A 15294-nucleotide genomic window follows, 5' to 3' on the forward strand; every position below is an offset into this window, starting at 1 on the left:
GATGTATTTCACTTGGCAGAATGCCCTCAAGGCCTATCTATGTTGTCACAGATGGAAAATTTCATTCTCTTTTATGGCTAAGGTAGTATTCCATTGTGGATATATACTGCATCTTCCTTATTCATTCATCCATCCATGAACACTTAGATTGTTTCTGTATCTTGGCTGTTGTGAATGATGCTGTAGTGAACAGAGGGGTGCATATATCTTTTCAAGTTAGTGTTTTCATTTTCTTCAGATAAATATCCAGAAGTGGCACTGCTGGGTAATATGGTAGTTCTATTTTTAGTTTTTTGAGGAACCTCCATACTGTTTTCCATAATGGCTGCCCCAATTTACGTTCCCACTAACAATGCACAAAGGTTCCCTTTTTTCCACATCCTTGACAACACTTGTTATTTCTTGTCTTCTTGATAAGCCATTCCAGTAGGTGGTGAAATGTTATCTCATTGTGGTTTTATTTGCATTTCCCTGATGTGAGTGTGATTATAGAGCATCTTTTCATATACCTATTGGCCATCTGTAGGTCTTCTCTGGAAAAATTATTCAGATCATCTGCCCATTTTTTAATCAGATTGTTTTTGTTTTGTTGTTGAGTTATATGAGTTCTTTATGTATTTTTCATATTAATTCCTTATCAAATACATGATTTGCAAATATCTTCTCCTATTCAGTAGGCTTCCCTTTCATTTTGTTGGTGGTTTTCTTCCTGTGAAGAAGCTTTTTAGTTTTTTTTTAATTTATTTTTTAAAGATTTTATTTATTTATTTGAGAGTGAGCAAGAGAGAGGGAGAGAGAGAGAGAAAGAAGGAGCAGGGGGAGGGGCAGAGGGAGAGGGAGAAGCAGACTCCCCGATGAGCAGGGAGCCTGACATGGGGCTCGATCCCAGGACCCTGGGATCATGACTCCAGCCGAAGGCAGACAGTTAACTGACTGAGCCACCCTGGCCTCCCCCGCCTTTATTTTTCATTTATTTATTTATTTATTTTAAAGATTTTTATTCATTTGACAGAGAGAGACACAGCGAGAGAGGGAACACAAGCAGGGGGAGGGGGAGAGGGAGAAGCAGGCCTCCCACAGAGCAGGGAGCCTGATGCCGGGCTCTGTCTCAGGACCCTGGGATCATGACCTGAGCCGAAGGCAGACGCTTAACGACTGAGCCACCCAGGCACCCCTCCCCCCCCTTAAAAGATTTTATTTATTTGAGACTGAGGCGGGGAGAGGGGCAGAGGGAGAGGGAGAAGCAGACTCCCAGCTGAGGCTGCCAAGGCTCCATCCCAGGACCCTAGGATCATGACCTGAGCCAAAGGCAGACATTTAACTGAACTATCCAGTTCAGAGAGAGAGCGCGTGAGCCTGCGTGTGTTTGAGTAGGGGGAGGGGCAAAGGGTTTGTAAAGCCCTTTAGTTCCACTCTGAAGGCATCCCTCCCCTGCTTAAAAACATTATTTTTGTTTTCCTTGATTTTAGTTTTTTTCCTTTCTTTCTGTTCACACCTTCTCTAAATTCCTCATCTCTTTCATTATTTCTCAATAATGGATATAGTCCCACTTGGTCTGGTTGGTTTTTTTGGGTGTTTTTTTTGTTTTGTTTTGTTTTTTTGCTTTTCTATGGAAACGTTCTCCTTTTAAAGCTATCAGGGGCACCTGGGTGTCCCAGTCAGTTAGGTGTCCAACTCTTGATTTCAGCTAAGGTCATGATCTTGGGGTCGTGGGATCCAGCCCCACTTCGGGCTCTGTGCCCAGTACGGACTTTGCTTCTCCCTCTCCCTCTGCCCCCCCCCCCACTCGCACGTACACACGCTCTCTCTCTCTCTTTAAAATAAAAAAATAAATAAAATCTTTAAATAAAAGTAAAGCTATCAAATGACCCCTTCTTCAGGCTTTTCTTATTCAAACCTCTTACTCTTCAGTGAAACTACTGTTCTGTTTCATGGACTTAATTAAGTGGTTTTGACCTAGTACATCAGAATCTCAGGAAGAAAGTATTGAGCGAAGGGCTATTTATTTTACTTTAAGGTTTTTATTTTATGCCTGCATACAAGAGTACATACTGTAAGATTCCATTTATATGATGTTCTAAAAGGCAAAATCAACCTATAGAAATAGAAATAGGAAAACTGGTTGGTTCTTAAGCAGGTCGGGGGAGGGGTTGACTAAAAAGGGGCAAAACTTTCTAGGGAATTAAAATGTTCTGTATTTTGATGGCAGTGGTAGTTACATGGGTGTATCAACAAATTTTACACTTTTGATCTCTGTAAATTATGTGCAAATCATTCTATGTAAATTATATCCGACCTAAAAGTACTGGCAAATAAAAACACTAGTCTTGGCTCACTTAAAAAAAAAGTTTTTATTTTAATTCCAGTTAACATACAGTGTTATATTAGTTTCAGGTTTACAATATAGTGATTCAGCAATTCTGTGCATCACCCAGTGTTCATCATAACAAGTACACTCCTTAATCCCCATCACCTATTTCATCCACCTCCCCAACCCAGCAAGGGCAATTTTTTAATATTTATTTATTTATTTATTTATTTAGGGCAATTTTAAAAGGTTAGTCTTATTCTTGGCTTAGAGCAGCTATTTCATTAATCTTTCCATTGACTCCCTATTTTTCTCTTACCTGCCAAATATAAATATTTCCCTAAGATCTTTCTTTGTCACCATTCTCACAATTTAGTTCTTATCCTTGTGCCATGCTTTCTTCTCTTGATCTCTTGAAGTTCTTCTATTAGGGATTTTTAGTTGGATAGCTCATTGTCACTTCAGCTTAACACAACCAAAACTGGAATTTTTTTTAACAGTAAAATGCCTTTTTCAGTTTGCCTTTTACAGTTGTAAATCTTGCTACCATTTCCTTTCAGAAAGCCTCATATGTTTATCTTTTCTCGGTTTTCATTGCCACAACCTGGTCAAGGGCCTTAGTACTCTATGACTAGGTCCTGACTCATCTCTAATGCTGCAGGTGGTCTCTGGTCCATTTCATCTCCCACGTTGTGCCAGACTTGTAAAGCCCTTTAGTTCCACTCTGAAGGCATCCCTCCCCTGCTTAAAAACATTATTTTTGTTTTCCTTGATTTTAGTTTTTTCCTTTCTTTCTTTTCACACCTTCTCTAAATTCCTCATCTCTTTTCTTTTCATTATTTCTCGAACTTCCTCCCCTTCAGCGTAGTTAGCTTTTTTCCTTGCAGAAGTGTACCATGCTCACTCACTTCCTGTGCCTCACTCATTCTCACTTCTGAGTGTGAGATCCTGTTTCTTTTGTCAGGAATTGCCTACCCTCAACCCTCTGTGTTTATCCCAGTTTCATCTCTTTAACGTTCCTCCATCTGCACCCTATACTCAGGCCATGATCAGCTGTTCTCAGTTCCCTGGAGAATGCCTCACTTTCCACTCACCACCTCACTTTATTTGCCAAGATGTCCTTACAACTCCAGACTTAACCCATTCTTTAAGAACCCCATCACAAGGGGCGCCTCAGTGGCTCATTTGGTTGAGCATCCAATTCTTGGTTTTGGCTCAGGTCATGATCTCAGGGTCATGAGATCAAGCCCCATGCCCAGCTCCGTGCTCAGCACAGAGTTTGCTCGAGCTACTTTCCCTCTCCCTCTGCCCCTCCCCCTGCTCACGCATGCGCACTCTGTCCCTCGAATAAATAAAATCTTCAAGAAAAATAAAAATCACAAGTGTTAACTTCATCTGGCAAGCCTCCACTAATCTTATCCCCTGAGAAGAGTTAAGCAACCCATGTGTCCCACAGTAACTTGCACTTACCTCGGTTATATGTTACATTGTCTTGTTTACTTCTGTATCTTTACATTTTTTGAGTGTATGAAGACATTGTCTTACTCATCTTTTAGTATTTTTCAGTAGATTCTTGTTGAATGAGTGAACGAATTAATGAATTTGGGGTGATTGGAAAGCTTTTCCTTAGCTTAGAATCATTGAAAATTGACAGAAGCATAGTATATTTAGGACAGTCAGACTTTTAGCAGTGAAATCCTGTTTCTGATAAATCTTATGCAGAACTCAAATAAATAAAATGAAGTGGAAAGTATAAGCTGGTATGTGATTGTGTTTCTTTGTAGTGAGCAAATGGACAAGGTCAAGTAGATACAGCTCAATTTAAAGAGTTTCGTATTTTATAATCATAAAAGGAGATCTTAATTAAGTGTGCCTGTTTTGTTTTTCATAATAAGAGGCCAGTATTATCAGTCTTGTCCATAATAGAATTATTTGTAAGTCTGAAAAATTTAGGTTGTCCATTTAAGAAAAAAAAAAAGATTCTTCAATGTTACAGGCTTCTCTGACTAATATTCATCAGACTGGATCTATTTATAGAGCCTCTAAATGATTACAGTTACCGGTCAAACAAGAAGACTATTTTTGTTATGTAAGCCATCACACAGTCTCTAGATGGTAATTAAAAAAACATGCTCATACAAAAACTTGTACATAAATCTTCACAGAATCATTATTCAGTATAGTAACTAAAGGGTGGAAATGATCTTTAAATAATGAATGGATAAATACAATGTGGTATATATCCATATAGTGTGGGATATTTGGCAAGAAAAGGGAAAGAAGTACCACATTTGGGACACCTGGATGGCTCAGTCAGTTAAGCATCTGCCTTCACCTCAGGTCATGATCCCAGGGTTCTGGGATTGGGTCCCACATCAGGCTCCTTGCTCAGCAGGGAGCCTGCTTTTCCCTCTGCTTGCCGTTCCTCCTGCTTGTGCTCTGTCTCTCTCTCGCTCACTTACTCACTCTCACTCTTGCTCTGAGAAATAAATAAAATCTTAAAAAAAACACTATAAAAAAAAGAAATACCACATTCATCACTACAACACTGGTGAACCTTGAAAGCATGCTAAATGAAAGAAACCAGTCACAGGAGATTACATACTGTATTAGTCCATTCATATGAAATGTCCAGAATAGGCAAATCTATAAAGATAGAAAAATATCTAAGTGGTTGCATAGGGCTGGAAAGAAATGAGGAATGATTGCTAATAGGTATGAATTTTATATTGGGGATGATGAAAATGTTCTAAAATTGTGATGGTTGTACAACTCTGTGAATAGAATAAAAATCATTGAATTGTACACTTTGTGTGTATTATATATGTAAATTATATCTCAAAATTGTTAAAGATGTATTAAACAGTCATTTAATGTGGCGTGTAAAGTTGTCTGATGTCACAGGGTTATAGCTTTAGGCAGCTCTTGGTAAGTAAAATATTCATGACTATTGCACCAGTTTCTTTCCCTTTTTTATGCTCCCCCTGCCCCAACCCCTGGGCATTTTCGCGAGAAGGGAGGTCAAAGAAAGAATGAAAATAATTCAGTTAGCAACACTTAGCCACTTAGCAATAGCTGCCCCAAAAGTTTTTAAATTGGGAAGAATATTTTTCCCTGAAAGGAGGTTTGTGAGATTTGGTATCCCTTATTTAAGTTAGTTTATATTTGCTGATAGGTTTCTCATTTCACCAAACTACTATTTGGCATTCCATGTAATTTTCTCTTAAACTTATTAGATATATTTAAGGGATAGGTAATTTTGTTCATCTCGGTAGACTTTGTGTGTGTGTGTGTAGTTAACACACCAGTGTTACATTAGTTTCAGGTATATGACATAGCATAGGCAGTGTAGTCAGTGGTATTGTGATGGTGTTGCATGAAGACTATCTTAAAGAATACAGTGCTAATGTTAAGTCAGATTAAAGTTTAAAACTGGGATGTTTTAGATATTTAGTTTACTGAATACTAAAATAATACTAGATATTGTGAAACTTAAAATTGAAACAAAGCTTGCTGTTGCCCTTTAGTTTACGGACTGTTTGATTGATCTCATTAATGATTTTTAATTTCTCTTTTTTAATAGGTCACTACTGTTTTTAATGAAGTCACATCATCTTTCGATTTAAATCCTCAAGTGTTACAGCAGTTAGATAGTAAACGACAGCAGGTCCACATGACAGTTACAGAGACCAACCAGGAGTGGCAAGTGCTGCAGTTGAGAGTGCATACTTTTGCTGCATGTGCAGTTGTGAGTTTGCAGCAGCTTCCAGAGAAATTAAATCCTATCATAAAGCCATTAATGGAGACGATTAAAAAAGAAGAGAATACACTAGTGCAAAACTATGCAGCTCAGTGCATAGCAAAACTACTTCAGCAGTGTACAACAAGGACACCCTGCCCCAATTCAAAAATTATTAAAAACCTCTGTAGCTCACTTTGTGTGGACCCTTATCTAACTCCTTCTGTCACATGTCCAGTACCAACACAAAGTGGCCAGGACAATTCTAAAGGTATATATCTAAACCTACATTTGGGGTAGAGAATTAACCATTTAAATTTGTTTTCATTTACTGTAGGCATCATTTAAACACAAATCCAGTTTATGTTAGAGCTTTTCCCATTTTGCATATATTGGTAATCAAATAACAACCCTCTAAACTCAAACTATTCATAAAAGACCTGATATTTCATATAAGATGACTGAAATTTATGAAACAGGTGTTAACCCTTCCCTCTCTTTCCAGATCATTATAAGGTTTTACTGTTTATGGGGCTAGAAGACTTAATTGTATCAAATGTTGAATAAAAATTCTTCCTATAAAACTCTGGTTTCTCTAATTTAGTGCATGTCTTATAAGTGAACTCGCCTTTAGCAAATAATGCGTAGCCATTCTGATTTCATCTGGAAAATAAGAATTGCTCTCTGCAGGCTAGTATCAAGGACCAATGTTTCTTTACATGCCTTAGTCCTATATGATTTTTTTTTGTTTGTTTATAAGATTTTGGAAAAGCAGATTATTCAAAATGTAATAAATTTACAACTTTGGCACAGTATAGGTCTTAAAAAAATGTGAACAAACGAAAGAGAAAGTGGCACTTTGAATATTCTTATCTTAAAACTATAATAGGGTCAAAAACTAATGATGTAATGTATGGTGATTAACATAACATAATAAAAAACATTTAAAAAAAATACTATAATAGGGTAACAGCCTCCCTCCCCTCCCCCTGCCAACCCCTAGTGTTATTTGAGCCAGTAATTTTGGCAGTGGTTGATGTTTCTGAATTTATGGTGACTGTGGACATTTCTTTTAGAACTTGCTTGCAAGTTTTTGTTTCTTTTTATGCCTAGAAGCAGTCATTCATTTTTTAAAAATATATACTTTGAAGGCTCAAAATCATTCTTGCGTGTCATATTTCTTGTTAACATGATTCTACAATTTTATATTAAGTATGGTCCTATGCAAATATCAAAACATTTAACTTAATGTTGTAAATTATTGACTGTTTTGTTACCATTTCATTGGCTAAAGAAAATGTCATTGGCTTATAAAAATTGAAGCTTAAAGACATAGTTTTAAAAATATGTTGTATCTGTTTTGGAGCAGGAAGCATTTGGTCACCTATATTATGCTAAAAAGTTATTTAACTTTTTTCCTTTTAGGATCCAATTCCGAAAAAGATGGGATGCACCATACGGTCACCAAACACAGAGGTATAATTACACTCTACAGGCATCAGAAAGCTGCTTTTGCTATCACAAGTAGGCGAGGTCCTACCCCTAAAGCAGTAAAAGCTCAAATAGCAGATCTTCCTGCAGGAAGTAGTGGAAATATCCTTGTTGAACTTGATGAGGTAAACAGTTGTTTTGGGTTTTTCTGACTACTCTGATTTTTAAACAGATACCTTACAGATTGAGAGCTAAATTGTCATATGAGCCTCCATTATTTTATTTTATTTCATTTTTTTAAATTTATTTTAAGATTTTATTTATTTATTTGACACACAGAGAGAGAGAGAGCAAGAGCAGGAACACAAACAGGGGGGAACGGGAGAGGTAGAGGCAGGTTCCCGCCGAGCAGGGAGCCCGATGCGGGGCTCAATCCCCGGGCGCTGGGATCATGACCTGAGCCGAAGACAGACACTTAACAACTGAGCCACCCAGGCGCCCCGAGCCTCCGTTATTACATTTTTATATTTTTAAGTGATAGAACTGGAATTAACCTTTTGTAGTACCCCCACAACATGATCCAGAAAAACTGTAAACTTCTTCAAGTTTCTGTTGATACTTTTTTTTTTTTTTAATTTTTTATTTATTTGAGATAGAGTGAGAGAGAGAGAGAGAGCACAAACAGGGGGAGCAGCAGGTAGAGGAAGAAGCAGGCTCTCCACTGAGCAGGGAGCCCGACGGGGGGCCGATCCCAGGACTCCGGGATCATGACCTGAGCGGAAGGCAGACACCCAACCGACTGAGCCACTCAGGTGCCCCTCTTGATACTTAATTTATAAGTGTCAAATAATTATCACCTGCTTGACTTTTAGTCAGCCTGGAATTTATTAAATGTGTGATATGAGGTAGGGATCTAAATTTATTTTTCCATATGAACAGCCAGTTATCCCACTATTGAATCCTTTCCTCCCTGATTTATAATGGCACTTCTGTTATATATCATGCTTCATATATGTGAGTATGTATTTGGGCTTTCTTTTCTGTTTCATTGGTGTACTTGTCTACAGTACAGTCTTCTTTAAGGACAATTAAAAAAAAAAGTGTTTTTTGAAATGTTTATAGTCACAGTATTAACGGTGGAATGATGCTTTAGGTAGCTCCTTTGGTTGGCATGACATAGAAATTTACCTGAATTCAGCAATAAACTATCAATGCTAAAAGACATGTGTCTGATAGATTTCTGTAAAATATATTTTTTAAGTTTCTTTTTTAAATAAAAATTTTACCTTCTTACCTGTATTTCTTTTAAAATACTCTGTGAATGAATGTTTTTTTTCACTGATTCTATTCTTCCCATAATAGTTTTAATAAAAAATTTACTGTGATTTTGGTATTTATATCTCTATGGTTTACATAGTTCTTCCTTTACTTAAAAAGTAATTGTAAAAACATATGCCTCTTTCTGGAGGGACAGTTTTTTTGTATTATAATGAAATTATTGCCAAGTCAGAGGTTATTAATCTTGTGATTATACAGATGTTTTTATTGTATACTTTAAGTGAATATAAATAAAAGGACAGATCATTTTATCTTGTTATCTTCTCCCTGGCTGGTAGGTTTCTTTGGGGCAGGGAGAAGGGAAAAAATCGTCACTTAGGACTATCTCTAGAAACTGCATATTCTTCTTTTCCGTATTTTTCAGCTCCAAAGAAGTATTTTACTTTGGCTGGAAAAATCTAGTTTGGGGTTTTATGCCCATGTAAATTTAATTATTAAAAGACATTTATAGTGATAAAAATGTTTATAGTTGCTTAATTGGTTAATGGTAACACCATGAATTCTTAGATGGTGACTTTTAAATTCTCTTAATAAAATTTCAAATCCATTATACTTTTTTAAAAACTCTCCTTTATCAACTAACATTTCATTTTAGGCCCAGAAACCCTATCTGGTGCAGCGAAGAGGAGCTGAATTTGCCTTGACGACTATAGTGAAGCATTTTGGTGGTGAAATGGCAGTGAAGTTGCCACACCTCTGGGATGCTATGGTTGGTCCATTGAGGAATACAATCGACATAAATAATTTTGGTGTGTACATATTTTTCTGAGTTGGACTTTGAAAAATTATTTGCAAGGTGATACACACTTAAATCAATATATTTTAATAGATGGAAAGTCCCTCTTGGAAAAGGGAGATGGTCCTGCCCAAGAATTGGTGAATTCTCTGCAAGTTTTTGAAACAGCAGCAGCCTCAATGGATTCTGAGCTTCATCCCTTGGTAACTAACTAATGCAGGTGTAGTTTTCTTCTAATAAAACAAGTGGTTTTATTAAAAAGTCTTAAGGCTTAAAATGTGTAACTTTGATGTCATCCCTAGTAATTGCATTTTCTTTTATGTGGTATAACTAGCTTCCTTCTTTATTGACAGCACGTTTCTTGTGGGCTTTGAGGCAGAATTTGGTGCATGAATGTTAGAAAACTCACTTTGGGAGCTTAGAATATGGAGCAGTGGGGACAGGGCTCTGATGACACAGAAGCCAGGTATAAACGGAAAGAAAGTTACAGCCCTATTAATTTATGCCATATTTAGTAATACAGCTCCAAGAAAGGAAGAGCACAGTTAATAAAACTTTTTCCTAAGGAAAGTGTAAAGGTAGAGGAAATTACCTGCCTGAGATGAAGCTAGTTAGTGGCAAAGAAAGAACACTGATTTGTGTTTTTTTACTATTAACTAATTTCCAAAAAAAAAAAATTGTGACAGAGGGAGGAGTAAAATAGACTAGAGAATTAAATATCTGGTTTTTCCATAGAAGAAAGCAGTATTCTTTCCATATAACTACAGTAGGAACTCTGCAATTTACAGCGCTGTTACATGTGCTAGCTCCAATTCCTTATTGATATCTAACAGAAAAGGGTGAATCTAGGAGAAAGAGAAGAACCTTTTCTGTTTATATATAGTAATGAAGTTATATCTTTTTACTTGTTAAATTTCGCTGATTTATCATTAGTAGAGAAGGGCAGAATCCATCTGTATGCTCTCACCCTTCTATGATCAGCTTAACATTCATCTGAGCTGCAAGGGTACTCTATTCAGCATGTACCTGACTCTCATTAAGATTAATCCTGGTATTCCATGCAGCAGGCATTTATTAATGAGATATATCATGCCCTTGTGATCATAATGCCTATGGTAAGCCAGGAGGTTAAAGTGGGAGATACCTACCAAAGGATGGTGCCTGGAACAAGATCAGAATCACTCAACCCAGTGAATAAAAAGTATGTATTTAGGGGTGCCAGCCTGGCTCATTTAGTAGAGCATGTGACTCTCGATCTTGGGGTCGTGAGTTCAAGCCCCACATTGGGCATAGAGCTTACTTGGGAAAAAAAACCCAAAAACCAAAAACATATGTACCTAAACCTTAGCCGGAGCTACCAAACTGGGAGGGGACTGGTGACGTGTGATGTCATTTCTCCAACCTCAGGAAAATCTTATAGGTACCTTTTAATGTGCACCCTGATGCCTTAAAAGGAACAGAGGAGAAGTTATGCACCTTTTATTTTAAAAAGAGTTTCAGTACCTTAGTTTGGATTTAGATTAATTTTTTATTGAGGATGTTTTGACAATAATGTTTGAAGTGATTAGAGATATTCTTGGATTTAGAGTCATTTAGAATATCAAGAACCTCTCAGTATGGGTTATAATAGTTATATTTTACACAGTAGATCCCCTAATGAATATTCTGATTGTTTTGAACTTTTTGTTTTTAGTTGGTACAGCATTTGCCTCATCTTTATACGTGCCTTCAGTATCCCAGCACTGCAGTGAGACACATGGCTGCTCGTTGTGTAGGCGTCATGAGCAAAATAGCTACCATGGAAACAATGAATATTTTTTTGGAGAAGGTTCTTCCATGGCTGGGAGCAATTGATGACAATATCAAACAAGAGGGTGCAATTGAAGCACTTGCATGTATCCTTTCTTCTTTTTACAAACTTTAGAAATTATTTTATTTAAGGATGACTAAAATAAAATTCATTAATTCATTTAAATGTTCATAAATAACCTGTCTTGTTCCAAAAACAAAACTACTCTGTTATATTTTATTTTGAAGTATCTTTATATTACATTATAAATACATTTACAAATATATTTACATTTTATTTTGAAAATTTTCATACAGAGAGTTTTAAGAATTACTATTAATTTTAAGAGATCTTTTTTAATAGGCAAAAATAATTTTAGGTACTTTATGAAATATATTTCTAGTAACTGATTATTGGTTTATAATCAGTGTTGTATTAATACTAATCAGACACTGTGTATGTAGTCCGTATTTTATAAACATACTATGTTTTCAAAGTTCATTATGTGGGTGGAAAATGACTAACTGTAATAAATAACTAGAAATAAATATACAGGCAAGCTTTTTACTATGGGTACAACATCCATTGACATTCTTTAACTCGAAGTATCTGAAAGATATTTCTAAGAGCAAGAAATATGGATGGAGATCAAATCAGTAGAAACTCTGGTTCAGAAATGCTGAAGATTGCAGGAGGACTGAACTTATTGGGCCCTGCTCTGTCCAGTTTATGATGGTCAAGATCCTGGTTGGAAATTTGGAATTAATCTTTGAGTGACATTGAATTGTGCTCCCTTGCTTGCAATGTAGCTCATTTTATTTTGGTATTGGAATTCTAGCAACTTGCAAGAATTTCTCTATGAGAAAAACCTGATTAAAACTTCCTCCAGCCTCTTTCAGGTGAAAAACCTAATTTTATGGTCTTAATCAAGAGAAAATTACATAATATTTACAAAGGAGGAACGGTGCACAAATGCTGTTACAATTGAATCATAGATCTTGAGAGACAGTCTATTCCCTCATGATATAGATGAGAAAATGGAGAAACATTTTAGAAGTTAAAATCTTGATATATCCGTTTATGAAAACATTTACCTCAGAAAAGTTTGAAAATTTCCTTAATAACTTACTCAGGTGTAATGGAACAACTGGATGTTGGTATTGTTCCATATATTGTCCTTTTAGTTGTGCCTGTGTTGGGAAGAATGAGTGATCAGACAGACAGTGTAAGATTCATGGCTACACAGTGCTTTGCAACACTAATTAGACTCATGCCACTTGAGGTAAGTTGAAATATTTGGTTTACAGACTTAATGTTTTCTATAACTTCATCTGTAATAATTGTAACTCTTTTAAAACAATGTCAGGTTAAAAAAACCATTGTGAATATGTTTACAAGCATTAGGAATTTTATATTTTAATGGATATATATATATATTTATGTTTTTTTTTTTTTTAAAGATTTTATTTATTTATTTGAGAGAGAGAGAACGAGAGACAGAGAGCATGAGAGGGAGGAGGGTCAGAGGGAGAAGCAGACCCCCTGCTGAGCAGGGAGCCTGATGTGGGACTCGATCCCGGGACTCCAGGATCATGACCTGAGCCGAAGGCAGTCGCTTAACCAACTGAGCCACCCAGGCGCCCTATATTTATGTTTTTAACATAGGGTTTCAAGTAAACTATGATACCTAAAAAAAATGATCATTTATTGATGCTATTCTAGAAACAGAATTGTTTCTAAGTATCCCTGGTAACATCTAGGTAAAGATTCTGTGCCGACATTTACATGAAAGGTAAATTTGAGAGATGATAAAAGAAACTGTAAAAAGCAAATGAAGTGTCTGTGGGAGTATGGAGAAAGCAGACTAGAAGGTTGGTTGGAGAATTTTGGAGTATATTCATGGGCCGGAAATAAAATATGTGGCCAGTACAGGAAATAGAAGTGGCTTGAAGCAAGGGAAGGACCAGGACCCTGCCGTCAAACTGCTTAAAATATTTTGATGGAATTTTTATAATTCAGGAAATAAGTAGATACACAGTTCATCCATGTTGTAGTATGTATCAGTACTTCCCTTTTTTGGCCAAATAGTATTCCATTGTATGGATGTGCCACGTTTTGTTTATCCACTCACCATTGATGGACTTTGGATTATCACCTTTTGACTATTACAAGTAATGCTACTATGAACATGCACTTATAAGTCTGTGTGAATATATGCTTTTATTTCTTTTGAGCAGGTATCTAGAAATGGAATAACTGGGTCATATGACACTGAACTTTTTGAGAAATTGCGAACTGTTTTCCAAAGTAACTGTACATTTTAGATTCCTACCATAAAGTATGAGCATAAGTTGGATAGCCTCTATAAAAAAAGGTTTGGCTATGTCTGCTGAAGTTGAAGATTCCCATCCCAGTAACCCAGCAAATTCACCCTAGATATATAGCCTAGAGAAATTCATACACATGTACCAAGACATATCTTCAAGAATATTTATCATAGCATTATTTATAATAGTCTTAAGACCACTCAAATGTTCATCATTGGTGGAGTAGATATGTTAACTGGATGATAATGGTGATGATGATACTACAAAAGAATGAACAAAATAGAAACACAACAATATTAATCTTTAACATAAGATTCCCATTTTTATGAAGTTCAAAAATAGGTAAAGGTACATGGGATGCATACTTAGGTGACAAAGGTATAAAGAAAAGTAAGAAAGAGGTTGCCATGAAAGTCGGTAAAGTGATTACCTCTTGGGGAAAGGAGAATGGGTTGTCACTGAGAAGGAGCATATGGGATCTTATAGGATTATGGCAGGGCTGTTTTTATTGATCTGGTAATGGTTATAAAGTTGTTTTATAAAACTGTACATTTATTTATATATTTCTCTACATGGTTTATTCCACAATAAAAAGTATTAAAATAACTACCATGACAAAAAAAAAATACTAGACTATGGGCGCCTGGGGTGGCTCAGTCACTTAAGCGTCTGCCTTCGGCTCAGGTCATGATTCCAGAGTCCCAGGATCAAGCCCCGTATCGGGCTCCCTGCTGAGCTTCTCCCTCTGCCCTTCATCCCGCTCGTGCTCTCTCTCTCTCTCTTTCTCAAATAAATAAATTTCTTTGAGCAAAAGAGTAGATGCTGAAAACAGTATTTTAGGAAAATTAATCTAACAGCTGAAAGCAGTTTAATAGCTGTTTATGGATTAAAGTGGAAGTATCCCAAAACAGAGCCCAATCCACTGTGAGGTGATAAAGTCTTTTTTAGATTTTGTTTTTAAGTAATCTCCACGCCCATCGTGGGGCTCGAACTTAAAACTCTGAGATCAAGAGTCGCACGTTAACTCCAACTGAGCCAGCCAGGCACTGGAGTCTTTTTTTTTAAAGGGGAGACTAACAATATTTGATCAACAGATTGGCAAAGTAAAGAGACTTTGACCTTTAGAGATTGAGAAAATATTAGTAAAATTCTCTTTGATGCCAAAATTACAAGAACGTGATCTGTAGTTTACTTTTGGCTATGATAGAAACACAGGGACCGGGGCACCTGATGGGCTCAGTTGGTAGAGCATACAACTCTTGATCTCAGGGTTGTAAGTTCAAGTCCCACATTGGGTGTACAGATTACTTAAAAATAAGATCTTCAAAAGAAAAAAGAACAACCAAAATTATCTTCCCATCTTAACTAGAAGAGTACACAAAATCAAACAGTGGTATTCAGGTATTAAACAACAGGCAACACAGAATAGTGATTCATGAGAGAAGAGAAACAAATGAAGTGTCCTAGCTTGCTGCCTGGAGTGAGTTTCCAGGCCATAAGATAGGGAAGTGAAACCTAAACAGAGCCTCACAGTCTCACCAAGTTAAATGGTCATGAGTTCAGAGTGTAGGTAGGACAAGATGGCTAGAATTTGCAAGGCAGATTACCCAAGAAGTAGTAGCTGCA

At 36.5% G+C, this 15294-nt stretch overlaps 1 protein-coding gene across 2 annotated transcripts in view; it reads left to right on the forward strand.

The window, feature by feature from the left end:
• The window catches only part of BTAF1 (B-TFIID TATA-box binding protein associated factor 1), a 107024-nt gene that overhangs the window by 60129 nt on the left and 31601 nt on the right, over nt 1-15294 (forward strand). For both annotated transcript variants that reach the window (XM_032432206.1, XM_032432207.1), the window contains exons 20-25: nt 5892-6318; nt 7473-7663; nt 9412-9565; nt 9646-9755; nt 11246-11447; nt 12475-12623. In XM_032432206.1, the coding sequence (XP_032288097.1) occupies nt 5892-6318; nt 7473-7663; nt 9412-9565; nt 9646-9755; nt 11246-11447; nt 12475-12623 (1233 nt within the window). The remainder of the gene's footprint in view (nt 1-5891; nt 6319-7472; nt 7664-9411; nt 9566-9645; nt 9756-11245; nt 11448-12474; nt 12624-15294) is intronic.

Source organism: Phoca vitulina, unplaced genomic scaffold, assembly GCF_004348235.1.
Source record: "Phoca vitulina isolate PV1807 unplaced genomic scaffold, GSC_HSeal_1.0 scaffold48, whole genome shotgun sequence".
Classification (NCBI taxonomy): domain Eukaryota; kingdom Metazoa; phylum Chordata; class Mammalia; order Carnivora; family Phocidae; genus Phoca; species Phoca vitulina.